The 26,869-nt window shown below is 34.6% G+C and overlaps 2 protein-coding genes across 3 annotated transcripts in view; both read left to right on the top strand.

Moving 5' to 3' along the window:
* Positions 1-10,253, top strand: part of LOC115217804 (FERM domain-containing protein 5) — a 313,777-nt gene extending 303,524 nt beyond the window's left edge. Inside the window, exon 20 of the mRNA XM_036507984.1 lies at positions 10,176-10,253. Within this exon, the coding sequence (XP_036363877.1) occupies positions 10,176-10,196 (21 nt within the window). The 3' untranslated portion in view covers positions 10,197-10,253. The remainder of the gene's footprint in view (positions 1-10,175) is intronic.
* On the top strand, positions 1,698-25,212 carry LOC115218102 (organic cation transporter protein-like). 2 transcript variants are annotated; one of them, XM_036507985.1, is made up of 10 exons: positions 1,698-1,853; positions 10,133-10,326; positions 11,320-11,550; positions 12,769-12,971; positions 14,972-15,364; positions 16,190-16,324; positions 18,768-18,853; positions 20,148-20,265; positions 22,568-22,640; positions 24,923-25,212. In XM_036507985.1, the coding sequence occupies exons 1-10, from the start codon at positions 1,709-1,711 to the stop codon at positions 25,112-25,114; spliced, it is 1,770 nt and encodes a 589-aa protein (XP_036363878.1). In that variant the 5' UTR covers positions 1,698-1,708; the 3' UTR covers positions 25,115-25,212. The 2 variants fall into 2 exon arrangements, with proteins under 2 accessions (XP_036363878.1, XP_029643749.2); XM_029787889.2 differs by lacking the exon at positions 1,698-1,853 and adding an exon at positions 5,702-6,074.
* Positions 25,213-26,869: the final 1,657 nt, after the last annotated feature.

Raw genomic sequence — 26,869 nt, 5'->3', positions numbered from 1 at the left:
TCTTGGTTGGGGATGCAAATCCTCTCATTCGCGTACGACATAATGTGGCAGCAGCATAGAGTTGAAGCGTCCATCTCTTTCTTCTCTCAATGTAGAATGAGGAAATTTGGATGCGTGTTTATGTACATGTTTACACGTGAGTGCGTGTGTATGCTTATAGGCTTGGAGCCGTGTATGCACGCGTATATGTGTGCGTGTATATGGGTGTATGTATCCATGATGGTATGTATGTACAAGATGACCAATTAATTCAAAGAACTAGATTAACCGCTCAACAGCTCTGATTTACAATACACTAGGTCCCCAGACGACCCTGTTGATTTATTGACACCCAAAGCTTCTACAACTAAATTTTATCAATCTCCTGACCACCATGTTTGGTCCGTAACCTCTATACATCCCTTATCTTTATATTTTTTTACATTTTTATCATGTTTATTCCTATTTTTATTTTTTTACTTTTTAATTTTATTTCTATCTCTATTTTCACTTTATAACCTTATGCCTTTACATTCATTTATATTTCTTTATATTCTTTACATCCCCTTTATATCTCCTTATATCTCTTTATATCTTTATACTCTACATTTTTATATTTTTCTATACTTACACTTTTTATACATTTTTTATCCCTCGTCCTGAATTCTTGCCCCTCCATCTTCACGTCTATATATGTATTTATTCATTTACATTACTTCAACATCCAAATTTCCTCATTCTACATTGAGAGAAGAAAGAGATGGACGCTTCAACTCTATGCTGCTGCCGCATTATGTCGTACGCGAATGAGAGGATTTGCATCCCCAACCAAGAATTTTTGATGTAACACATGTCCTTGTGGAAGCTGTTGTGCGCGGCTGAAGAAGGCCACAGACATACATTATGCATTGTTATAAATCTGTCTAATAAAGGCCCGAAACATATGTACCGCTGAATCCTTGGCATCATGTTTTTATTTTGATCAATTTACTCCACCACCTACACCACCAAACAATGATGATGATAATGATGACAATGATGACAATGATGATGATGATGATGATGATGATGATGTGGTGATGGTGGTTGCATGTATAGATGGACTGTACCAGTGAAATGTGTAGCATTGGTGCTGTTGAAACTAGGAACATTTTTGTAGATATTGTTGAAATTACAAATTCATCTTGATTAAACTTTAATGGCATTCCATAAATTAAGCATCTGGTAATTTGATACCAACCGCAGCCATATATATATAATATATATAATATATATAATATATATACATACATACCTATATAAACACATGTCTATATATACATATATATGTGTGTTGGTGTGTGCAAGTGTATACATATGCACACATATGTATGTATGTTATTGCTGTTATCTTTGAATGCTTAATTATTTCTTGTATTTTTGAACACGTAAAGAAGCAGTGACCTGTAATACAAACCATAAAACATTTCAATAGTTTCATCTTAAAGTCTTATTTTGACATGGTACAGATTGGGTGAGAAATATGAAAGCAACACACACACACACAATGTATACATACAACACACACACATATATACATACACAAAAACAATGGACATGTATGTATACATGTTACATACTTTTGCAATTTTTAGCAATATAGTCTTTAAACATTGATACACACGTACAAACAACAAACAAAAATAACCCATTCATTTAGTCTCTGTCTCCCAGTTGAGTGACATTCACCATGTATAAAAAAACAGATTTTATAGATTTTGATGAGATTTACAGAAAAACTGGGAGTTATGGAAGATATCAGATGAAGGTTATGCTACAGATATTTCTCAATAATTTTCCTGTAGGTTTCAATGTTATGGTGTTGATATTTCAAAGTAAGTTCTACAGTTTGCTTGATTTAAAAAAAAAAAAAAATTTTTGTCCATGTATCATTTCCTTTCATGTTTTTGTTGTTGGACTGTGACCATCCTGGGGCAGCCACCATTTCACACAATACAGTTTAGTCAAACAAACTAACTTCAGTACTTGTTACTTTTTTTTTAAAGCTGGTAATGATTCTATAAGTCTCTTTTGCTCAACCGTTAAGTTGTGGGACATAAACAAACCTACACCAGTTGTCAAGTGGCGGTGGTGGTGGTGGTGGTGGTGGTGGGCCCCTCTAGGTTTGTGCAATTGGCTTTTAATGCTCAGCAGCATGCACTGCAAGCTGTTATGCTTAATAAACATACATTTTGTCGTGAAATTCCGGCTACTAGGAAACGATTTTTCATTGTGAAAGAAACGAGTGCTTTTTGCCCTCATTTTCTTTTTAATCTTTTTATAAAAGTGAAAGGATTTCGTCTATTTATTTCTGCTGTCCACTTACAACAGTGATTCAGTTGACTAGGAAAACTATACGTGATGGATATCCAATACCAAACTATCTTAATCTACATATTGAAACTGCATTAAACGTTGCCAAGCTTACCTTTACCTATTCTGAGTTACTTGAAAGGTGATGTTCCCTTCCCTCTCTTCTGATTGTTGATACCTTTTTTTTTTACATTTTTTTTAGTGATTCCGCAATTTCGATATGTATGTATGTATGTATATATGCATGCATGTATGTATGTATGTATGTATGTATGTATGTATGTATGTATGTATGTATGTCCAAATATAGGGAATGGAATCAATAAAAGCCAGGCTACATATATTTCCCAGCTACTGATTCCATTCCCTATATTCTAGGCTTATTCTTTGTCAGCCTAGTATATATACTATCAGTCTCTTTTGTGGAATCACTAAGTTAAGGAAATGTAAACACACCAACATCTGTTGTCGAGTGATGTGGTAGGGGGACAAACACAAACACACAAACATTCAGAAACTGCAGATATGGTGTTTACATCCATTATCGAACCTCTGGCAGCATATTTAAGTTCAGGCACTTTGCTGCAAAAACAAAGGTATTTACCTCTGTCATAAGAGACCTTTTTGTATGCAGATGATTGTGATCTAGTAGCACACACAGAGATTGATATGCAACACATTTTGAATGCATTCTCTGATGCTTACACTGCCTTAGGATTGACAGTCAATCACAAGAAAACTGTTGTCATGTACCACCCTGTCCCATTAAACAATGATGATGATAATGATGACAATGATGACAATGATGATGATGATGATGATGGTGTGGTGGTGGTGGCATGTATAGAGGGACTGTACCAGTGAATAGGTGTAGCATTGGTGACTGTTGAAACTAGGAACATTTTTGTAGATATTGTTGAAATTACAAATTCATCTTGATTAAACTTTAATGGCATTCCATAAATTAAGCATCTGGTAATTTGATACCAACCGCAGCCATATATATATATATATATATATATATACATACATACCTATATAAACACATGTCTATATATACATATATATGTGTGTGTGTGTGTAAAAGTGTATACATATGCACACATATGTATGTATGTTATTGCTGTTATCTTTGAATGCTTAATATATTTCTTGTATTTTTGAGCACGTAAAGAAGCAGTGACCTGTAATACAAACCATAAAACATTTCAATAGTTTCATCTTAAAGTCTTATTTTGACATGGTACAGATTGGGTGAGAAATATGAGAGCAACACACACACACACACATGTATACATACACACACACACATATATACATACACAAAAACAATGGACATGTATGTATACATGTATACATACTTTTGCAATTTTTAGCAATATAGTCTTTAAACATTGATACACACGTACAAACAACAAACAAAAATAACCCATTCATTTAGTCTCTGTCTTCCAGTTGAGTGACATTCACCATGTATAAAAAAACAGATTTTATAGATTTTGATGAGATTTACAGAAAAACTGGGAGTTATGGAAGATATCAGATGAAGATTATGCTACAGATATTTCTCAATAATTTTCCTGTAGGTTTCAATATTATGGTGTTGATATTTCAAAGTAAGTTCTACAGTTTGCTTGATTTAAAAAAAAAAAAAATTTTTTTGTCCATGTATCATTTCTTTTCATGTTTTTGTTGTTGGACTGTGACCATCCTGGGGCAGCCACCATTTCACACAATACAGTTTAGTCAAACAAACTAACTTCAATACTTGTTACTTTTTTTTTTAAAGCTGGTAATGATTCTATAAGTCTCTTTTGCTCAACCGTTAAGTTGTGGGACATAAACAAACCTACACCAGTTGTCAAGTGGTGGTAGTGGTGGTGGGCAGAGCCCCTCTAGGTTTGTGCAATTGGCTTTTAATGCTCAGCGGCATGCACTGCAAGTTGAAATGCTTAATAACATACATTTTGTCGTGAAATTCCGGCTACTAGGAAACGATTTTTCATTGTGAAAGAAACGAGTGCTTTTTGCCCTCATTTTCTTTTTAATCTTTTTATAAAAGTGAAAGGATTTCGTCTATTTATTTCTGCTGTCCACTTACGACAGTGATTCAGTTGACTAGGAAAACTATACGTGATGGATATCCAATACCAAACTATCTTAATCTACATATTGAAACTGCATTAAACTTTGCCAAGCTTACCTTTACCTATTCTGAGTTACTTGAAAGGTGATGTTCCCTTCCCTCTCTTCTGATTGTTGATACCTTTTTTTTTTACATTTTTTTTTAGTGATTCCGCAATTTCGATATGTATGTATGTATGTATGTATATATGCATGCATGTATGTATGTATGTATGTATGTATGTATGTATGTATGTATGTATGTATGTATGTATGTATGTCCAAATATAGGGAATGGAATCAATAAAAGCCAGGCTACATATATTTCCCAGCTACTGATTCCATTCCCTATATTCTAGGCTTATTCTTTGTCAGCCTAGTATATATACTATCAGTCTCTTTTGTGGAATCACTAAGTTAAGGAAATGTAAACACACCAACATCTGTTGTCGAGTGATGTGGTAGGGGGACAAACACAAACACACAAACATTCAGAAACTGCAGATATGGTGTTTACATCCATTATCGAACCTCTGGCAGCATATTTAAGTTCAGGCACTTTGCTGCAAAAACAAAGGTATTTACCTCTGTCATAAGAGACCTTTTTGTATGCAGATGATTGTGATCTAGTAGCACACACAGAGATTGATATGCAACACATTTTGAATGCATTTTGAATGCATTCTCTGATGCTTACACTGCCTTAGGATTGACAGTCAATCTCAAGAAAACTGTTGTCATGTACCAACCTGTCCCATTAAACAATGATGATGATAATGATGACAATGATGACAATGATGATGATGATGATGATGGTGTGGTGGTGGTGGCATGTATAGATGGACTGTACCAGTGAATAGGTGTAGCATTGGTGACTGTTGAAACTAGGAACATTTTTGTAGATATTGTTGAAATTACAAATTCATCTTGATTAAACTTTAATGGCATTCCATAAATTAAGCATCTGGTAATTTGATACCAACCGCAGCCATATATATATATATATATATATATATATACATACATACCTATATAAACACATGTCTATATATACATATATATGTGTGTGTGTGTGTAAAAGTGTATACATATGCACACATATGTATGTATGTTATTGCTGTTATCTTTGAATGCTTAATATATTTCTTGTATTTTTGAGCACGTAAAGAAGCAGTGACCTGTAATACAAACCATAAAACATTTCAATAGTTTCATCTTAAAGTCTTATTTTGACATGGTACAGATTGGGTTAGAAATATGAGAGCAACACACACACACAAACACACACGCACACACACACACAACACACACACATGTATACATACACAAAAACAATGGACATGTATGTATACATGTATACATACTTTTGCAATTTTTAGCAATATAGTCTTTAAACATTGATACACACGTACAAACAACAAACAAAAATAACCCATTCATTTAGTCTCTGTCTTCCAGTTGAGTGACATTCACCATGTATAAAAAAACAGATTTTATAGATTTTGATGAGATTTACAGAAAAACTGGGAGTTATGGAAGATATCAGATGAAGATTATGCTACAGATATTTCTCAATAATTTTCCTGTAGGTTTCAATATTATGGTGTTGATATTTCAAAGTAAGTTCTACAGTTTGCTTGATTTAAAAAAAAAAAAAAATTTTTTTGTCCATGTATCATTTCTTTTCATGTTTTTGTTGTTGGACTGTGACCATCCTGGGGCAGCCACCATTTCACACAATACAGTTTAGTCAAACAAACTAACTTCAATACTTGTTACTTTTTTTTTAAAACTGGTAATGATTCTATAAGTCTCTTTTGCTCAACCGTTAAGTTGTGGGACATAAACAAACCTACACCAGTTGTCAAGTGGTGGTAGTGGTGGTGGGCCCAGAGCCCCTCTAGGTTTGTGCAATTGGCTTTTAATGCTCAGCGGCATGCACTGCAAGTTGAAATGCTTAATAAACATACATTTTGTCGTGAAATTCCGGCTACTAGGAAACGATTTTTCATTGTGAAAAAAACGAGTGCTTTTTGCCCTCATTTTCTTTTTAATCTTTTTATAAAAGTGAAAGGATTTCGTCTATTTATTTCTGCTGTCCACTTACGACAGTGATTCAGTTGACTAGGAAAACTATAGGTGATGAATATCCAATATCAATCTATCTTAATCTACAAATTGAAACTGCATTAAACTTTGCCAAGCTTACCTTTACCTATTCTGAGTTACTTGAAAGGTGATGTTCCCTTCCCTGTCTTCTGATTGTTGATAACTTTTTTTATAAAATATTTTTATTAGTAATTCCGCAATTTCGATATGTATATATATGTATGTATGTATATATGTATGTATGTATGTATGTATGTATGTATGTATGTATGTATGTATGTATGTATGTATGTATGTCCAAATATAGGGAATGGAATCAATAAAATCCAGGCTACATATGTTTCCCAGCTACTGATTCCATTCCCTATATTCTAGGCTTATTCTTTGTCAGCCTAGTATATATACTATCAGTCTCTTTTGGAATCACTAAGTTAAGGGAACGTAAACACACCAACATCTGTTGTTGAGTGATGTGGTAGGGGGACAAACACAAACACACACACATACACACACACATACACACACACACATATATGACAAGCTTCTTTCAGTTTCCATCTACCAAATCCACTCACAAGACATTGGTCAGCCTGAGGCTATAGTAGAAGACACTTTCCCAAGTTGCCATACAGTAGGAATGAACTCGGAAACATGTGTTTGGGAAGTGAGCTTCTTACCACACAGCCACACCTGTGCTGTGCTTGTATGTATATGTATATGTAACAGATATTCACACAGTTTCCATCTGCTAAATTCACCTACAAGGCGTTAGTCAACTTAGGTCTGTATTAGAAGACACTTACCCACGGAGTCACCCTGTGAGATTGAACCTGAAACCACATAGCTGCAGAGTGAGTTTCTTAACTGCATAGTTATGCCTATGTCATTGCTAATAAGTTTTACTTGCCAATGTCCATACCTTGGACATATTCAGTTCTTGTTTTAGAAAGAATATCTTATCCATTGAACAAACATGTTATACAATTGTATTATCTTGTCTGGTCAAAAATGAGAGTTGTGTCCATAACCTTTGGCAGTCCACCTCCTGTAATTCAATCCTTGTTGTGGTGTGCCTCAATGACCTTCAGTGCTATGCCAGTAGAGCATAAGTTCCTTGTAAGGCCCTGCAAGCTGGACAAGTCAAAGGATAGACCAAACTAATGTGAATCACTTTTTCCCACAGGTAAAAATAGGTTTTGTAGAGCCAACACCCTTACCTAAAATAAAAATCAAAGTTACCAAAGCATTGATTACAATTCAAAGCTGACAATATCTGGGAGAAGAAGGCTTTTTCTCAGGGAGCATGGGTGGAGATGCATAGGCTGCACCTTAATCCTTTAGCTTTTAAACCAACCATATCCAGCTCAAATACTCTACTGGCTAGATCCTACTAATCACACCTACTCTACAAAGTCATTCTAGAAATATACAATCATCATCATCATCGTTTAACATCCGTTTTCCATGCTAGCATGGGTTGGACGGTTTGACCGGAGTCTGGGAAGCCAGGAGGCTGCTGCACCAGGCTTCAGTCTGATCTGGCAGTGTTTCTACAGCTGGACGCTCTTCTTAACACCAGGATGCCCTTCCTAACGCCAATCATATTGAAATCTCTAAGCTATTAGATAATGCCTGATTAATTCAAAATAATGTGAATAAATAAGTATTACGTTTGATAGAATAATCTGAATGCTAAAGGGTTAAGGAAAACAGCACTATGTCAAGAACAGTGAAGAAAAGTCATCAATGGCCTATGATCCATAGGGAGCAAAGGGCTTAATTTCTTCTCTCTTTAAAATTCCTACATGATTAGCATGATTTCTCTTTTATACATTTCTTAAAAATGAAGTGTGGTTGTTGTAACAATTTTGGAAATTTTATTCATTTATTTCTATGCAGTGTTAAGTAAAGATGTCATTTTTGTCATTAAAACTGAGTTTACTTTAGCAGATTAGATTATTAGATTTCATTGCAGTTATGTGATGGGGTACATAACTGTTTAGTTTTTCTTGTACTCTTTGTATCATATTCTTTGGAATGAGTAGGTGATTTAGATAAGATTTTTTTTAATGTTAGCTGTGCAGGTGTTACTAACTTTGATTGAATTGTGATTAAATGATATTTCTGGTACATGTAGTTAAATGAAGAGAGTGTATCACAGATCTGAACAAAACCTTGTTATAATGGAATTAGCATTTAGAAAGAAGAGTGAGTTAAACCATGTGTATTTAATAATTTCTTATTGGTAATTTTTTGAGTTTTATGAATAAGGAAAAACTTATAACTGAATCTGCTATTCTTGAGGTTGTTATTGTTTGCTAGTTCAGCAATATTAACAGCAAAAGCAACTCTCATATTGCTTAGTTTTATTCTTCCACTGTCAAACATTTACTCATTAGCACTAACATTCATCAAGACATATGACACTATAAACAGAAGTGACGCTAGAATATTCATGCATGCCTCTAATATTTCATAAGAATATTCCATTAACATGAATAAAAGTAATAATTCAAATGAATTTGACATTAGTATGGTTTTTGTTGATAGCACTGAGATACACGAAATCATCGCATTATGTTCTAGATAACCTAAATATTAACTATGAAACATTAGATATAGGTTTATATAAAGATGACGGGCTACCTCCTTAGCACTACTCTACTGGCTAAAGATTAAATGAATTCAAAGAAGATTTAACCAGCTTATTCAATGGCGTCAGTCACAGAATCACAACACTTATGAAAACGAACATTATAGATATGAGCATCAAATTTTTAAATTATAGACACCAACCATATTTATTATATGAAAAACTCTCGTACATAAATAAGAATTCTCTTACCCCTCACCCACAGCATCATTTTCACAGATGTAATTAATAATACAAGCAAAAGTATCTCTGAAATATTATCAAATATTACAATATTACAATAATATCCTAAAGAATAGTGAATTCATTCATAAAATTCACCTCACTCTGTTGAATATCAGACAGACTGAAAAAACAAAGTAACATGGTTTGGTTAAACAATTATCTCAATGGTCATCACAATCTCTTTGTAGTTGTAGGTGAAAAGAGAACTATCTACTTGCAGGTGAAATTTCATTTTCATTCAAATTTGAAAGTGCCCACTAATGAGGTCTCCAAAAACCCATAAAAAAATGGCTTAAGTTTCAAGACAAAAATAGTAATATAATTTGTATGTCTATGAATTATTTTAAAGTAAAGATTTTCTTTTCTTTTTTTTTTATGTAGTTGTACCCCACTACTACTTATGCATTTGCAGTTTATTGTTGGTGCTAAAATGGTTCCCCACCTTTGTTCTAGGCAATGTCATTTACTTTCAGAACATAAAAACCAGGCTCTGAGGAGATTAGTAGAAGGGCTTTTGCTCAAAATATCAAGATTGTTGTTTCCTCTTGATGTAAGAACTTTATAACCATTACTGCCTGCCTCAATATATATATATTTTTTTTATTAAATCAAACAACAACAGGAATATTATGCAACTGCATGTTTGTTCTTACCTACCTTTTTATACTGTCTTTATTTTGTCTTGTTAAGTACATGACATACCATTTACCTGTCGGTCATTACCAAATGACAGCATCATGGAAATTGGTCCTAACAGTACTGTGCAGTATGAAAGTTGTTCCGTGAAGATCTCAAATGAAACAAATGGGACTGATAACCAAATTATTCCATGTCCCAATGGATACGAGTATGAACAGGAAAAGCACCACTCAGTTCGGTCACAGGTAAGATGAAGTATGACTTATAATTTGATTAATTATCATTTGTCTCATTGTTATTGATCTTCTTGGAATTTTACTCCAAGAAATTTTTCTCTGATTTATTTATATTTTATTTATTATTATTCCTTTTTTTGTGCTTCAGACTCATTTTTATGACTTAACTATTTGATGTTGAGTAAAATTCAAGAAATTTCTTTTCATCTATTGAAAAATGTGTCAGACTTCATTTATAACACAAATAGTGAAAGATAAATTTTACTAGTTGACAGATTAATTACATAAAAATTAGCATTAAATTTTCAAAATAGAAACTAGTCCCAAATTAGAAATTTATTTGTTTGTTTGTATATTTTTTTTTTTGGTGGAAGCACTCTGTCGGTTATGATGATGAGGGTTCCGGTTGATCCGAATCAACGGAACAGCCTGCTCATGAAATTAACGTGTAAGTGGCTGAGCACTCCACAGGCACGTGTACCCTTAACGTAGTTCTCGGGGAGATTCAGCGTGACACAGAGAGTGACAAGACCGGCCCTTTTGAAATACAGGTACAACAGAAACAGGAAGTAAGAGTGAGAGAAAGTTGTGGTGAAAGAGTACAGCAGGGATCACCACCATCCCCTGCCGGAGCCTCGTGGAGCTTTTAGGTGTTTTCGCTCAATAAACACTCACAACGCCCGGTCTGGGAATCGAAACCGTGATCCTATGACCGTGAGTCCGCTGCCCTAACCACTGAGCCATTGCGCCTCCACTTTGTATATATGCATGCATGTATCTATGTTTGTATATATGTATACTTACTTATATTGCTTGGATACTTACAATGCTTTCACACTTGCAAGGCTCACAGCCTCACTGTACTTAAGAAATTACAATGCAAGGAAACATATGCATGAAACTTAAGTATCCAACAGTTTTTCATCTCTTTTATATACAACAATTCATAGCTAAAAATTAATTATTTTAATTTTTTTCATTTAAATTTTCTTTCTTTTCCAGTGGGATTTGGTATGTGCTGATGAACCCCTTGCCGATCTTTCCATCACAATCTACAGTGCAGGCAAGCTAGCAGGATGTTTTATCTTGCCGAACAGTGCAGATAGATATGGTCGGAAGCCTATCATAGTATTGGCAAACTTTGCAATGTGTGTTCTGAATATCATCATTATCTTCTCACCGTCTTATGTATTTTTCCTAATAGTTAAAGGATTGACTGGATTTTTTCAGCCAGTGAGTAATATTATGTTTTTGTTTGACTTTATATTAATCATAACTACATCTGAATATCATCATCTTTTCCCTGCTTGCATGGCTCAGAGAAGACTATTATAAAGTTCATCACTATAAAAATAGAAATAAAAACATCAGGGTATATTGAGGTTAAACTGTGGTGAACATAAAGAAAATTCAGGCAATAATGTTGAAACTACAGAAAAGAAATGTTTATATTTAAAATCATATTTGAATATTATAGAAAATAAAAATAAAGATGGAAATAAGGATATTAGAAATAGGAATAGAAATTCTAACTTGAATTACAATCTTCATCACTCTACCATGTACTATTACAATTACACTAAACTGAATAGTAAGTCTAAAAGCAGTAAGATTTCATGGTATAATCCAGTATTTGAATTACATATATCATCTAAAATAGCAAGGAAATTTTTCTCTGGACAGATAGATACTTCATTCATTCAAAAATTATTTTTTTACATTACATATAGGGAATAAACTGTGGGTTTTGCAATTAGCAAATTAAAACTTGAAAGGAAAACATTGAGATTAATATATATCAAATTATCATTAATAAAAATAGAGGTGAGAGAAAGCGAGAGAATGAAATGGAAAATTTCACCTGCAATGAATTAATATTATTTGTTAAACATTAAAATCTACTACCCAATGAATGTAACAAATATTTAAATTTGTGAAAAACTTGTAGTTCAAATACTCAATAAACTTCAGCAATCGAAATTACAGGAAATTGCTTGGAACATGGATTTATAAAAATATTTCCAGATGGTCAAGCCTTTAATAATTGCTTTCTTTTAGTAACTGTTAGATATTTAATTAATAAACAGCTTTCTCCATTGGCGCCTGTGTCATCCTTGTTTTTAACCGTTACTGTCTTCAAAGAAGTTTTTTTTCGTTTCATGTTCGTCTCTGTTGCGTTGCATTCTTTCCTTCTGGGGCTGGCCGATTCAGAGCAGATCTCAGAATTAAACAGCCGAAATTTGCAATGATGTATCGGTTTCTGACTGAAGAATGAAGGCTTTGAATGACCCGTCTGTTTTTTATGTTCGTCCCTTCGTGTATTTCACGTTATTCATATTTATATATGTAAAGTTTTATTATATATATATATAAATACACAAACACACACACACATGCACGCATGCATAGGCAAACACACACATTAATATATATATACTATGTATTTGACAGGGTGTATCAATTCCTGGTGCTGTGCTACTATTGGAGCTTTTCCCTACAGAATGCAGGACCCACACTCAAGTTGTTTTTGGAATTACATGGGGAGTTGTCCTAATGCTACTATGTCCAGTGTCATATTTCACAGAACCATACGGATGGCGTTGTCTAAATGCACTTGTAGCTCTGTCATCCTGTGGTTTCTTGTTCCACATTTGGTAAGTGAAAAATATTTCAAAATATCTTTATTATTATCATTGCAAATTCTTTGTATCTCACCCATATGATGGAACTTAGGTGGGTTTACTCTTGGGTAACAAGATACTACCTATGATCACTACCTGTGACCTGAGCCATCCAAGAACTTTTGAATGATCTTCACTGTTTCTAACAAGCAGGCCAGTTTCATATATGAGGGTGTGCTAAATAGTTCCTGGCCTTGGATAGAAGAAAATACAGGAGGACCAGTTAGTATGATTTTATTCAACACATCCACCACTTAGATTTACATGCTTATTGTAGTGATTCATCAGTTTTCCTAAGCCCTGTAAAAGAACTCAGCAGGTTGGGTCAATGCCCTTCTCAATGCCCTTAACCCTTTTGTTACTAACCCGGCCAAAACTGGCTCTGGCTCTGTGGTAAAATGTCTTGTTTTCATAAGTTTTGAATTAAAAGATTCCACCAAGCCTTAATCGCAATTTACGTTCTTAACACTAGCTGCTATGATAACTAAGTTATTTTACTAAATTCTTTGTTATATTTAAAATTAATTGAAAGAAACACAGAGCATCTCAAAATAAATACAGTAACGAAAGGGTTAAAGCCAAGAACCTTTTAGCACCCCTTGTAAGCTATGTGCTTCTGCAATGCTGTGCTTGAGAAGGAAGATCCATCAAGCCCAGTGAAATTGTAATTGTGGGAGATACTGGTGTCAAACAACTGGCACCTGTGCTGGGGGCGTGTAAAAGTACCTATTACACTCTTGGAGTGGTTGGCATTTGAAAGGGCATCGAGCAAACCATGCAAAATTCAGGCTGGACTATATATGAGAATCTAATGATGTACACACACACACACACACACACACACACACACACACACACACAAACACACACACACACACACACACACACACACACACACACACACACACACACGCGTACACATACACAATTTATGCAAGAAATTAACTGATTGTTAAATTGACTCACGAAGATCTGCTGACATGAATGTTTGTACATGCCACTCAATTATACTAGTATCAACCATTACACTTAAGGTTGATATGTGACATAATGGTAATAATATCTGAGAAGAGTCAATAACTGTCAGATTGTATTATGTGCAATAATGGTGGTTCCTATCATATTGCGTGTAGAAGAATACAGTAGCAGTTACCATTTTTTTTGAGATCTTCCTTTGTTATTTTCGTCACCATCATCATCATTGTCTTTGTTGTCAATGTTATTATTGTTGTCATCATCATCATCATCATCATCATCGCCATCATCTTTGCCAGTGACAGCAGGGGTGGGGGGGGACATATAATTAATTACATTGATCCCAGTACTTAATTGGTGCCTTGTTTTGATAATCCTGGAATGGTAAAAGATAAATACAGGCTCAGATGGATTTAAACTCTGAACCTTAAGAACAATAAATACCACAAGATATTTATAATACCTTGTTTTACTAATTTTGACATCCACTATCATCATCATCATCATCTAACGTCTGTTTTCCGCGCTAGCACAGGTTGGACGGTTCGACCGGGGTCTGGGAAGCCAGGGGCTGCACCAGGCTCCAGAGTTTCTACAGCTGGATGCCCTTCCTAACGCCAACCACTCCGAGATTGTAGTGGGTGCTTTTTACGTGCCACCTGCACAGGTGCCAGGGGGGTCTGGCATCGTCCACGATCGGTTGGTGCTTTTAACGTGCCACCGGCACGGAAGCCAGCCAAGGCAACGCTGGCATCTTGATAATAATACCAAAAATAATTGCTAGTATAAGTACAAGGTTTGAATTTTAGAGGAGGGACTAGTCAATAACATCACCTAATACTTTATTTTATCAACTCATGAGGGATGAAAGGCAATGTTAACTTTAGTGGGATTTGAACTCAGGGCTGGAAAAATACTACAAAGCATTTTGTCTGATGCTCTAACAATTCTACCAAATAATGAATTTATTACTTTTAACATTTTTCTTTGCCTGCCAGGACACTACATGAATCTCTTCGATGGCAGGCACAATCAGGGAAAGTAAAAGAGGCAAATGCTACTCTAAAGCACATGTGTAAAGTCAATAAAATTGATTACAGTGAAGTAGAGTCATTAATGGCCAACCTTAATAGTAAAAAACCTGCAGAAGATATCGAAGTAACCTCCTTAGATGAAATATCTAGTACTGACTCGTCAGATGAAACGTATGGTGATGAACATTCAGATGAAATCTACAATATCAAGTCTTCAGAACCGGTTCCATCAGAGACTAAGAATGGAATGTTACAGAAAAAACACAAGGATCCTAACTACAGCAAATATCCTAGAATTATTATTGTTTTAATAACACCATGTCTTCGGAAAATACTTTCCATAATGTTTTGTCTGTTGTAAGTATCCCCTTTTGTTTTAAATGTTTGTTTTTACTTTGTTTTCTTTTTGTTAATTGTGTCTGCAATGTTCTATAGTTAAATATATATTCATATATTTGAAATTGACACTCCCCTCATCAGGATGTTCTTTTACACACAATACATAATTGTCTGACAGTCATGACTGGATCCTCCTGCTTGTGTGGCATGGTGCAGAGTCCTGTTGCCAGACATAAAGTTTTCCAGCAGCCACCCTCTTGACCCAGGACAGCACTATCTCCTCCAGGCACTTGATGTAAGCCTCTGTGTTGAGACTGAGGCTGTGTGGGAAGATGATTGGAGGCATAACGTCGCATCACTGGTGGTCACTCAAAACACCATGATGTCAACGGGATGTTTGATTTTTATCACGCTTGGTACATGTCCTCAGATTACACTGTCCTCAGACTGACACCCAAACACTCTAAAATGTTTGTATATGGAGCTTCCGGTACAGATGCCAAGCAGTACAGCATGTCATTTCCAAATTCCTGGCTGAGTGAATTGTGTCATGGTGCTGTTTTTCTCAAAGACAGTGCCCAACTGACCCTACCAAACTGTGTGAGTGACAAAATCAAAAACAAACAATGCATATGCACGAAATTAAAAATATAAAATAGCAGCAATTTATCCATCACATCCTGTATATATATACTGCAGGTGGTATTGCACCTATCATTGCTTAAATCTACTGCTAAATGCATAAAAATTATTGTCATTATTTTTGTTATATCAATGAATCTACATTGTTGACTTCAAAGATCATTGTTATGTTTTCTAATACCTTTTTCTTTCCTTGTCTAGTTTTGTCTGTTCACTGACCTACTATGGACTTTATTTAATGACAACCAGGCTCTCAGGCAACCGATTCTTAAATTTCTTCATATCTGCTTTATTTGAAACTCTGTCACAAATTTTCGCATTTAGTGTTTTCAAAAGGTAAGAAGAAAAAGAAAGATATTTTGTAATTGAATTATTGATCTCTCTCTTGTTCAAATAGTTAACACCTATTGCTCATAATGTTTCAACATTGTTTTATAATGATCTCTTCGTTTGATTTGTTTAGGCCATGTCAAAGAAATACTGTGGTTAGTCATAGAGATGCAGTAATTTTTTCTGTGTCAAAAAGGCTTTGTTAATGATGTATCTTGAAGCACATTTAGTGATAAATAATGTCTTATAACACAGTTGAAAACTCTTTGAAAGGAAAATAGGAAGAAAGCTGTCAGGGTTACAGATGATGTGCATCTCACTTCTGGAGACAGTTTTCTGCCTTTCTTCACATCCAAAGAGTTCTTAATCCAATGTATTGTAAGTTATTATTTGCTGCTGAATTTACTCCATATTACTCAATACTTCTGTATTAGTATTTCAAATGTAAATTATGTTATTGATTTGAAATCAGAAATTTTTATTGAGAATATTTTACTTCTGTCTCTTTAAATTCAGCTCATGCTAGCATGGAAAATGGGCATTAAATGATAACGATGATGCTAATAAATGTATACATTTTGCACAAGGTTGTTGAGCAAAACACTTCACCTCATGTTGCTCTATAATCATTTCAACAACTGACATGTGGTATATTGTGCACCTGTTCAAACAACATTGATTTGATGGAGGGAGTGAACTAATGTACAGCACGTACATATAATTACTATAAACAAATCATTTGTGCAGTTCATCATACAAAAAACTGAACGTTAGTACATCATCTTTGACAGGGGAGTCCATCATCATCATACATACAAACACACATATATATAAATACATATAAAAGTCTGTGTGTGTGTATAGTATATATGTATATATATATATATATATATATATATATGGCACGTAAAAAGCACCATCCGATCGTGACCGTTTGCCAGCCTTGTTTGGCACCTGTGCCGGTGGCATGTAAAAAGCACCCACTACACTCATGGAGTGGTTGGTGTTAGGGAGGGCATTCAGCTGTAGAAACACTGTCAGATCAGACTGGAGCTTGGCACAGCCTTCTGACTTCCCAGACCCCAGTTGAACCATCCAACCCATGCTAGCATGCAAAATTTTTTTCAGAAGAAATATTTTTTCAAAAAAATTTTATCCTACATTAAATATAAATTTAATAGTGTTCACTTCCGGACTATCTCACTCTTCAAATTGCACGTGTCTCGAATGGGCTGGAGTATTTCTATTTTGGGTGTATTTGGGGTACTTAGTTGTGCTCTTGACTTAGTGTTTGCTTCTTCATTGGGTATGAGTAAGTATCTCATTTATTTCTTTTTCCACATGTATCACTGACGAAGAGAGGGCTCTTAGTAGTTAACTCTGAAATCGGTCCGATATGGTAATAATGGAATTTTTTAGAAATTTCTGTCGACCTTTTTTCGAGTAGCGTGCATATTGCGAAAAAATTATATGGTTAATGGACAATATGTCCAATTTTTTCAGCATATTTGGCATTAGAAATTTTTTCCTTTGCCCTCATTTATGGATTGTTTATAAATTTAACCGTTAAAGGTATTTTTTAATATGCTGGCCATTGATAAAATTTTTTTCGAAAAAATATTTCTTCCGAAAAAATTTTTTTATCCTACATTAGATATGTATGTATGTATGTATGTATGTATGTATGTATGTATGTATGTATGTATGTATGTATGTATGTATGTATGTATGTATGTATGTATGTATGTATGTATGTATGTATGTATGTATGTGTGTATGTATGTATGTATGTATGTATGTATGTCTGTGAGTATGTATGTATGTATGTATGTATGTATGTTATGTATGTATGTATGTATGTATGTATGTATGTATGTATTATGTATGTATGTATGGTATGTATGTATGTATGTATGTAGTATGTATGTATGTATGTAGTATGTATGTATGTATGTATGTATGTATGTGTGTATGTATGTATGTATGTATGTATGTATGTATGTATGTATGTATGTAGTATGTATGTATGTTGTATGTATGTATGTATGTATGTATGTATGTATGTTGTATGTATGTATGTATGTGTGTATGTATGTATGTATGTATGTATGTCTGTATGTATGTATGTATGTGTGTATGTATGTATGTTATGTATGTATGTATGTATGTCTGTGAGTATGTATGTATGTATGTATGTAGTATGTATGTATGTATGTATGTATGTATGTATGAATGAATGTATGTATGTATCTATCTATCTTTCTATCTATATATGTATATATATATATATATGTATGTATGTGTGTGTATATATACGTATATATATATATATATATATATATATATATATATCCATATGTAGAACACAGTATATCTATATTTTCTACTTCCACTCAAAATACAGCATTTAAAAAAAAATATAATCCTTTCTTAAGCTTCTTTCTTACAGGTTCTCTCGCAAGAGCTGCTGTATTGGTTGTTTATCATTCACTGGTATTGTATTGATAATTGCAGTTCTTCTGCGCACATTCAGTGGTAAGATCTGAAAATTTTACTATACATTATTATAATTTTTATATTCTAAAAGTTCGTTTAAAGTTCAAATACTGATAGAGTTCAACTTTGCCTTTCATCCTCTTCTGGGATGAGGTGTTGGGATCAGGATCAATGAAATATGTTGTAGTTATGAGTTGGTGTCAATATGATCAGCTATGAATTCTTCCTCAAAATGTTAGGCTTCATGCCTAAGTTAGAAATTAAGTAGATAAAGTAGAATATTGGGATGATAAAACCCTTGCATGGAAAGAAGAGTTGAAGGTTGCCTATGGGACTCAAACCCACATTTTCTGCCAACAGAGAGGTGAGCTAACCAGTGCACCAAAACAATTCTTTGAATTTTCTCAATCCATTTTAGAAATTTTGTTCTTAACAGTGAGATTTGTAAAATGCTTCTGTTTTAAGAATTTAAAAAAACTTGAGAGATATGAAGTAAATTATTTTCGATGGTGGAACTTGAAGTAGATAAATCTATAAATAATCCTTTCTCCTGGGGCCTGGGGAGTTTCATCAACCTATGTGCTGCCCTGGTATTTATTTTATTAGGCACAATTGCATCCCAACCATTTGATTCCGAGTTCAGTTGCAGTGTGTGGCACCTGGGGCAAGTGTTTTCCACTACAGCCTCAGGCCAACCACGGTGAGTGGATTTGATTGATGGAAACTAAAAGAAGCCTGTCATATATGTGTGTGTGTGTGAATGTGTCTGAATCATTGTGTTTGTTTTAGTAGTTTGGCAAAATGAGCCTAATAGAATAAGTACTAAACTTAAAAACAAAAGTCCTGGGGTTGATTTCTTTGACTAAAACCCTTCAAGGTGGTACCAAAGAATAGTTACAGTCCAATAGCTAAAACAAATAAAAGATAATATATAAACAATTTCATTATTTTTGACAGTTCCTACAATACTTTCCCAAATAAACTCCCACATTTTTATCAGGCACTGCACAAGTTTCCCCAATAAACTCCTTCATTTTTGACAGCTCTAGCACTAATTTCCCAAACAAACTCTATCATTTTTGACAGGTACTGCAGTAGTTTACCAAACAAACCCCATCATTTTTTACAGGAACCACACAAGTTACCCAATGATATAAAATTTTATTTTGTGTTGTGTCTTTCACATATTCACAGTAGTATTTTATTGATTTCTTTAAAAAAAATCTTGAGATATTTATTAATTTTGCAACAACAATACCAAGAATTACAATATTTATATAATGTTTATTTGTTTTATAATTTATGTATTTATTTTTCTATTTCTTTCTTTCAGACAGTGACATTGCCTTATTGGCATCAACAGGCTTTTCTTTTCTTGGGACATTTGGCATTTCAGCAGCATTTCTATTAGTGGGCATTTATGTTACAGAGCTTTTCCCCACAGATGTCAGGTAAATGTCAAACAAGTCTGGATCTTTCCACCAAATGTAAAAGAAAGAAAAACAACAATTAATTTTAACAAAATCCAACCCCAAATAATTAATTGATGCGTTTATGGACAATATTATGGATCTGAAACCAAAATTTTACATAGTAATACACACACACACACATACATATGTATGTCAGTATATATGTATATTATTCAAGGCGGCGAACTGGCAGAAACGTTAGCATGCCGGGCGAAATGCTTAGCGGTATTTCATCTGCGTTACGTTGTGAGTTCAAATTCCGCCGAGTTCAAATTTTGGGGTCGATAAATTAAGTACCAGTTACACACTGGGGTCGATGTAATCGACTTAATACCTATGTCTGTCCTTGAATGTCCCCTCTGTGTTTAGCCCCTTGTGGGTAATAAAGAAATAGGTATATATGTATATTATCAAATAGCTGTCCATAAGAATGAAAAAAACACACTCAATATGAGAAATTCAATGGTTATATTTTATATTGTAGTGCAGTATATTACTGGTTATGGCACATAGCTACATAGCTGGACAGAATGTTGCCATCCATTGCATTTTGAGTATTGCACTTGGTAATACTGACGACTCTTCAGACATGATGGCTGGAAGCGTGGAGCCTCTTTTGTGGTGGAAGTATATATGGACCCTGTTTGGCTCAGTGCAACTAAAAAAAAAAAAATAAGCAGAACAGTAAAAAATAGTGAATAATTATACCTATTTCTTTACTGCCCACAAGGGGCTAAACACAGAGGGGACAAACAAGGACAGACAAACGGATTAAGTCGATTATATCGACCCCAGTGCGTAACTGGTACTTATTTAATCGACCCCGAAAGGATGAAAGGCAAAGTCGACCTTGGCGGAATTTGAACTCAGAACGTAGCGGCGGACGTAATACTGCTAAGTATTTCGCCTGGCGTGCCAATGTTTGTGTTAGCTCGCCGCCTTTTATAGTGAATAATTATACCATTTCCAGGGTGGGTGGGGGACTAGAAGAGTTATTTCCCATGGATTGTTATTATTCAGGGTTAACTTGTGTCAACTGTGTTTATGTATACGTGTATGTCATTTTCTAATCCAAAAATGGAGCTGACCACATTGTCAAAACAAATCGTTACTCATGAGGGCAGCATCCAAATATCTCACTGTTTGAGTACAGGAAAGTAGGCTAAATAATCACAGATCCTCTTTTAGAATAATCAGTTATACATGGCACTTGAAAGAGGAAGCAATGCTATACCAAATCAATTGGAAATTGTAAGAAAGACTTTGACCATATATGAATGCGAGTAGGTGATGCAAGCTTTGACTGGCGGAAAGGAGAATCATTTTAAAAAATTCACACAACCCAGGTTCTCCGATATACATATATATATATATATATATATATACACACATACAAACATATATCTTTACACACACACACTCACATCTTGAGAGGGTTGTTATATATATTTCTTTACTACCCACAAGGGGCTAAACATAGAGAGGACAAACAAGGACAGACAAAGGGATTAAGTCGATTACATCGACCCCAGTGCGTAACTGGTGCTTAATTTATCGACCCTGAAAGGATGAAAGGCAAAGTCGACCTCGGCGGAATTTGAACTCGGAACGTAACGACAGACGAAATACGGCTACACATTTCGCCCGGCGTGCTAACGTTTCGCCCAGCTCGCCGCCTTCCGAGGGTTGTTATATAAATAGCCCACAAGGCACAGGTATTGCTGTGTGATTAAGAAGATCACCTGGTAATCACATAGATTCGGTTTTAGTCTCACTGCACAGCACTTTGGGTAAGAGTCTTCTAGTATAGCTTTAGGCCCACCAATGTTTTGTGTGCTAATTTGGTAGACAGAAACTGTGTGGAAGTTCATTATGTGTGTGTGTATGTATATTTGTTTTTTTTTTTCCATCACTTGAAAACAGTTGCTGGTTTGTTTACATCCCTGCAACCAAGCAGTATAGGAAAGGGGACTTATATAGAAGGGGCTTCAAAAAATAAGTACTGGAGTTGATTTATTTGACTAAAACTTTTCAAGGTGGAGGCCCCAGTATGGCCACAATCCAATGACTGAAACTAATGAAAGATAAAAGAGAAAAAGTACTTAATCATTTGAGAAATCAACTAATCAGTTTTCTGATTAATTATTCAGTTAATCAATCTATCAATCAGGTTTGCCAAAATGCTTTCGTCTTCACAATTTCACATCAAGAATTTTGCAAAACTTATACCAAAATGAAAGATTTTAATTGTTTTATCCATTATGTTCTATATCCATTTCAGAAATGTTGGTTCTGCTCTTGCAAGCATAGCATCGCGTCTTGGTCAAATAATTGCTCCTTTTGTTAGATTTCTGGTAAGTTTTCCCTTTATTTGCTTCCCAACAACAACTAGTCATCTAAATTGTAATTTATATGTATAAATGCTAAACATGAACCTTATGAATACTATTATTAACAACTGTTCTATCACAATTTCCATTGGGTTGTCTGGAAAGTTTCTGCCGATTTAGAGCAGCTTACCTTTCAACTTATTTTAGAAAACGTTTGAGTCCATAAAATAGGATTTGACTACACCTCCATTTAGAGCACAGTTTAAGCTATCTTTTCATGGAAGAAGATTTATGTTCCTATAACCTGTGTTAATTCTGTAACCCTTTAAAATGGAAGATAAGAAAGTTCATTTTCAGAACTTGATGCTTTGGGAACCAGACAAAAATTGCTGCAGCTCGGAGAAAAGTGGCTATGCAGTGGGACTGAACTTGGAACTATGCAGTTGGGAAGCAAGCTTCTTTCTACACAGCCACTTCTGTGTCTGTATGTAGGAGTGGCTGTGTGGTAAGTAGCTTCCTTACCAACCACATGGTTCCAGGTTCAGTCCCACTGCATGCCACCTTGGGCAAGTGTCTTCTACTATAGCCTCGGGCCGACAAAAACCTTGTGAGTGGATTTGGTAGACAGAAACTGAAAGAATCCCGTCATATATATGTATATAATATGTATGTGTGCATGTGTGTCTGTGTTTGTCCCTCCAACATCGCTTGACAACCGATGCTAGTGTGTCTACGTCACTGTAACTTAGTGGTTCGGCAACAGAATCTGATAGAATAAGTACTAGGCTTACAAAGAATAAATCCTGGGGTCGATTTGCTTGACTAAAGGCGGTGCTCCAACATGGCCACAGTGAAGTAAAGGAGTAAAACAAGTAGAAGAGTAAAAGAGTATATATATATATATTCTGCAATAATGAAACACTTCATTCACATGGCTCTAATGAAAGTATATGATGTCATACTTGCACTCATCTCTGGGTGGACACCTACTCACAGCAGAAACAGCTGTCAGTTAATGAAAGTGATTATATAACTCCCATTCTTCTGTCATTCATTTATCAATTGATGTTAAACTTTGTATTAGTTTACTGCAAAAAATTGTTACAGCAACTGATTATTTGTATAACATGTGAGTGTGTGTGTGTGTGCAGTTATCTAATAAAAACATGTCCATCGTTCGACTTTTATGTTTTGAAATTGTCAGATAAATGAAGTTAGTTTTTCCACCAATCTTAAAATTTTATTATCAAACAATCCCCGTTCCCCACCACCAAAACACACACACAGAAAACAATAAAAAGAACAGAAAATGTAAAAAATGAGCTACAAAATATTGAAAAAGTCAATTTTGTAATCTTGACATTCATTAAACAGGCAATTAATTAGGATTCTTGTTGTTAGATAAATATTTAATGTAGCAATATGTTTAGTAAATTGTGGCTGATGTAATAATATCAATTTGAGAGACAGACTGGGAGCAAATGTGTTGGAGAGGAATTTAACCTATTATTTGAAAGCATTGTTTTGGTACCTCAATGGCATTGACTGCAATGCTTTTGGTGAAAGAAAGAAAAGGAAGAAGAAAAGAAAAAGGAAAAAGAAAATGACAAAACAAACAACATAAAATAAAAAGCTGGAATATAGGAAACTTGGTTTGGAAGGGCAAATGGCAGGCCAGAGTTGAGTCGGGGCATCACAAATGAACTTTTAATGGATAATGTTGGGTGAGAAAGAGCAGGGAATGAGACAGAGATAGAAAGAGGAGGGGAGAGGAGTAATGGTAGAAGCTCTTAAGGAGCTGTATTGATGGTGACAATAAGTGACCCAGGGCTTGGAGGAATACAGGAGGCTATTCAGTACACTGGTTTCATACACACACTGAATTCTGTAGTTTCTGGCAGATGCTTGCTGTGCTTGATTCTGTTCTACATTCTGCCAAATGCAGAAGCTTTGACTTTGCTGATCTTGGTATCTGATGAGATGATGCACCCAATACAGTCGAATTAGGGAACTGTGTTCAGTTCACTATTTCCCTGATACTATCACAGAGAATGTGGTATACGCATATCTATCTTGTCGATAAAAATATACATATACCCATATTTCGAGTTCTTATTTTCCTGTTTGCATCACCATATGTATGTATGTATGAATGTGTCTCAGAATTCAAACATGGAATCGTGGACAGTAAATATGTTTGCATAGCAAACGTCTTACCCTACAACCACACCTGTGCAAGAATAGTTTTGAAATAAATTACAGCATTATTTTTAACAATTAAAATTTTATTTTTTTTTAATTTTCAGAGTAAATTGGTTCCTTGGGCACCAGGTATTACCTTTGGTGTAATATGTCTCTTGATGAACATATTGATTAGATTCTTACCAGAAACATTAAACAAACAACTACCCCAAACGGTAGAAGATGCCAAAATTAGAGACAGAGAGGAAATGAAAAGAAGGATTGCTAAGAAAAAAATAAAAAAACAAAAGCACTAGTTTTTTTTTTCCTAAAGGATACAGACGCAGTCCAGTATATTGGACAGCATCTGTATGTCAAAAGAGAAGTAATAAAATAGTTTTGTTTGTAAATCTGTCATTTGTGTTCTTTTAATCTTTTACTGGTTTCAGTCATTGGACTCTGGTCATATTGCTACACTTGTATATTTCGGGATACATCTTTTGAGTCAATTATAATAATCCCAGTAATTGGGAACTTATTCAAGCAGGAGTGGCTGTGTGGTAAGTAACTTGCTAACCAACCACATGGTTCCGGGTTCAGTCCCACTGCGTGGCATCTTCGGCAAGTGTCTTCTGCTATAGCCCCAGGCCGACCAATGCCTTGTGAGTGGATTTGGTAGACGGAAACTGAAAGAAGCCTGTCGTATATATGTATATATATATATATATATGTATGTGTGTGTGTGTGTGTGTGTCTGTGTTTGTCCCCCAAGCATTGCTTGACAACCGATGCTGGTGTGTTTACGTCCCCATCACTTAGCAGTTCGGCAAAAGAGACTGATAGAATAAGTACTGGGCTTACAAAGAATAAGTCCCGGGGTCGATTTGCTCGACTAAAGGCGGTGCTCCAGCATGGCCGCAGTCAAATGAATGAAACAAGTAAAAGAGAGTGAAGAGTAAGAGTATTCTCACATAATCGAAAGCCTAAATTCTCCTTGGAATAAAGGGAGCTAGCTTGATACTTAGAGCTTTAAGGAATTTTTGCTGAGTTACACCAACACACACACACATACATATCATTGTCATCATCATCATCAATTAACATAAATAAAGGTACCATATAGGATATCATTGGCCACAATAGATTCTAACAGTCCACTAGTGGACTATGCTTAAAAGAAGCCTTCCAAATATGCATAATTCACTGCAATTACTAAATAAACAGCATAAAGCTTTTCTAACATGCTGTCATAGGTTCTATCACACCTTAAAATTCTTCTTTAGATCCAAATACAAACAAAATCAACATGCATAACACATCCATCCATGGACATTACAATATGTATGTATGTATGTATGTATGTATGTGTGTGTATGTATGTATATATGTATGTGTGTGTATGTATATATATGTATGTATTTATGTATGTATGTATATGTGTGTATGTATGTATATATATGTGTGTATGTATGTATATGTATGTGTACATATGTATATATATGTGTATGTATATGTATGTGTGTTTGTGGGTGTGTGTTTATGAGTATGATTTCTTCTTTTTTTTCTACCTCTCTATCAACAATAGCATCTTAGAAGATAACTAGGTTTTCTTTTCTTCTACCTCTCTATCAACATAAGAGTATCTTAGAAACTAGCTAGTTTCGTTTCAATAGTTTTTATTTTTTGTAGTTTTTCAGATTTTATTTTTCTTAGTTTGTAATTTTAAATTTAGGTTTTAAGTTTTAAATTTAATTCTTAATCCTTTATCTTGTATCATTTAATTGTTATTAAGCTTGAAATATAATTCTAAATATCTGTTCTAACCCCTATAATATTGTGCTCTGTAATCCCCACTTTACTGAAACTTTAACATTTGATCTCTTACCCCGATGCAATACTCACTTATCTCTATCATTACCTTTACTTTTATCTTTATTCTTATTTTTACTCATTTACCCCAATTTTATTTTTACTCCATTTCTCCTCTCTCTCCCATATACACCCACTCATGAAACCCATTTATAATATCACTATCATTACCTTTACTTTTATTTTATTTTTCCCTCTATCTT

This window comes from Octopus sinensis, linkage group LG12 (genome assembly GCF_006345805.1).
Source record: "Octopus sinensis linkage group LG12, ASM634580v1, whole genome shotgun sequence".
NCBI lineage: Eukaryota > Metazoa > Mollusca > Cephalopoda > Octopoda > Octopodidae > Octopus > Octopus sinensis.
Note: the sequence above shows the minus strand (reverse complement) of the source record. Positions and strands in the feature narration are given on the sequence as shown.

What these genes read in the sequence shown, in the direction of transcription:
- LOC115218102 (XM_036507985.1), top strand. Translation starts at nt 1,709, where the DNA reads ATGTATAAAAAAACAGATTTTATAGATTTTGATGAGATTTACAGAAAA. An exon ending in ACCACTCAGTTCGGTCACAG is followed by an intron (nt 10,327 to 11,319) that starts GTAAGATGAAGT and finishes TTTCTTTTCCAG; the next exon opens with TGGGATTTGGTATGTGCTGA. An exon ending in GCATTTAGTGTTTTCAAAAG is followed by an intron (nt 16,325 to 18,767) that starts GTAAGAAGAAAA and finishes TCTTTCTTACAG; the next exon opens with GTTCTCTCGCAAGAGCTGCT.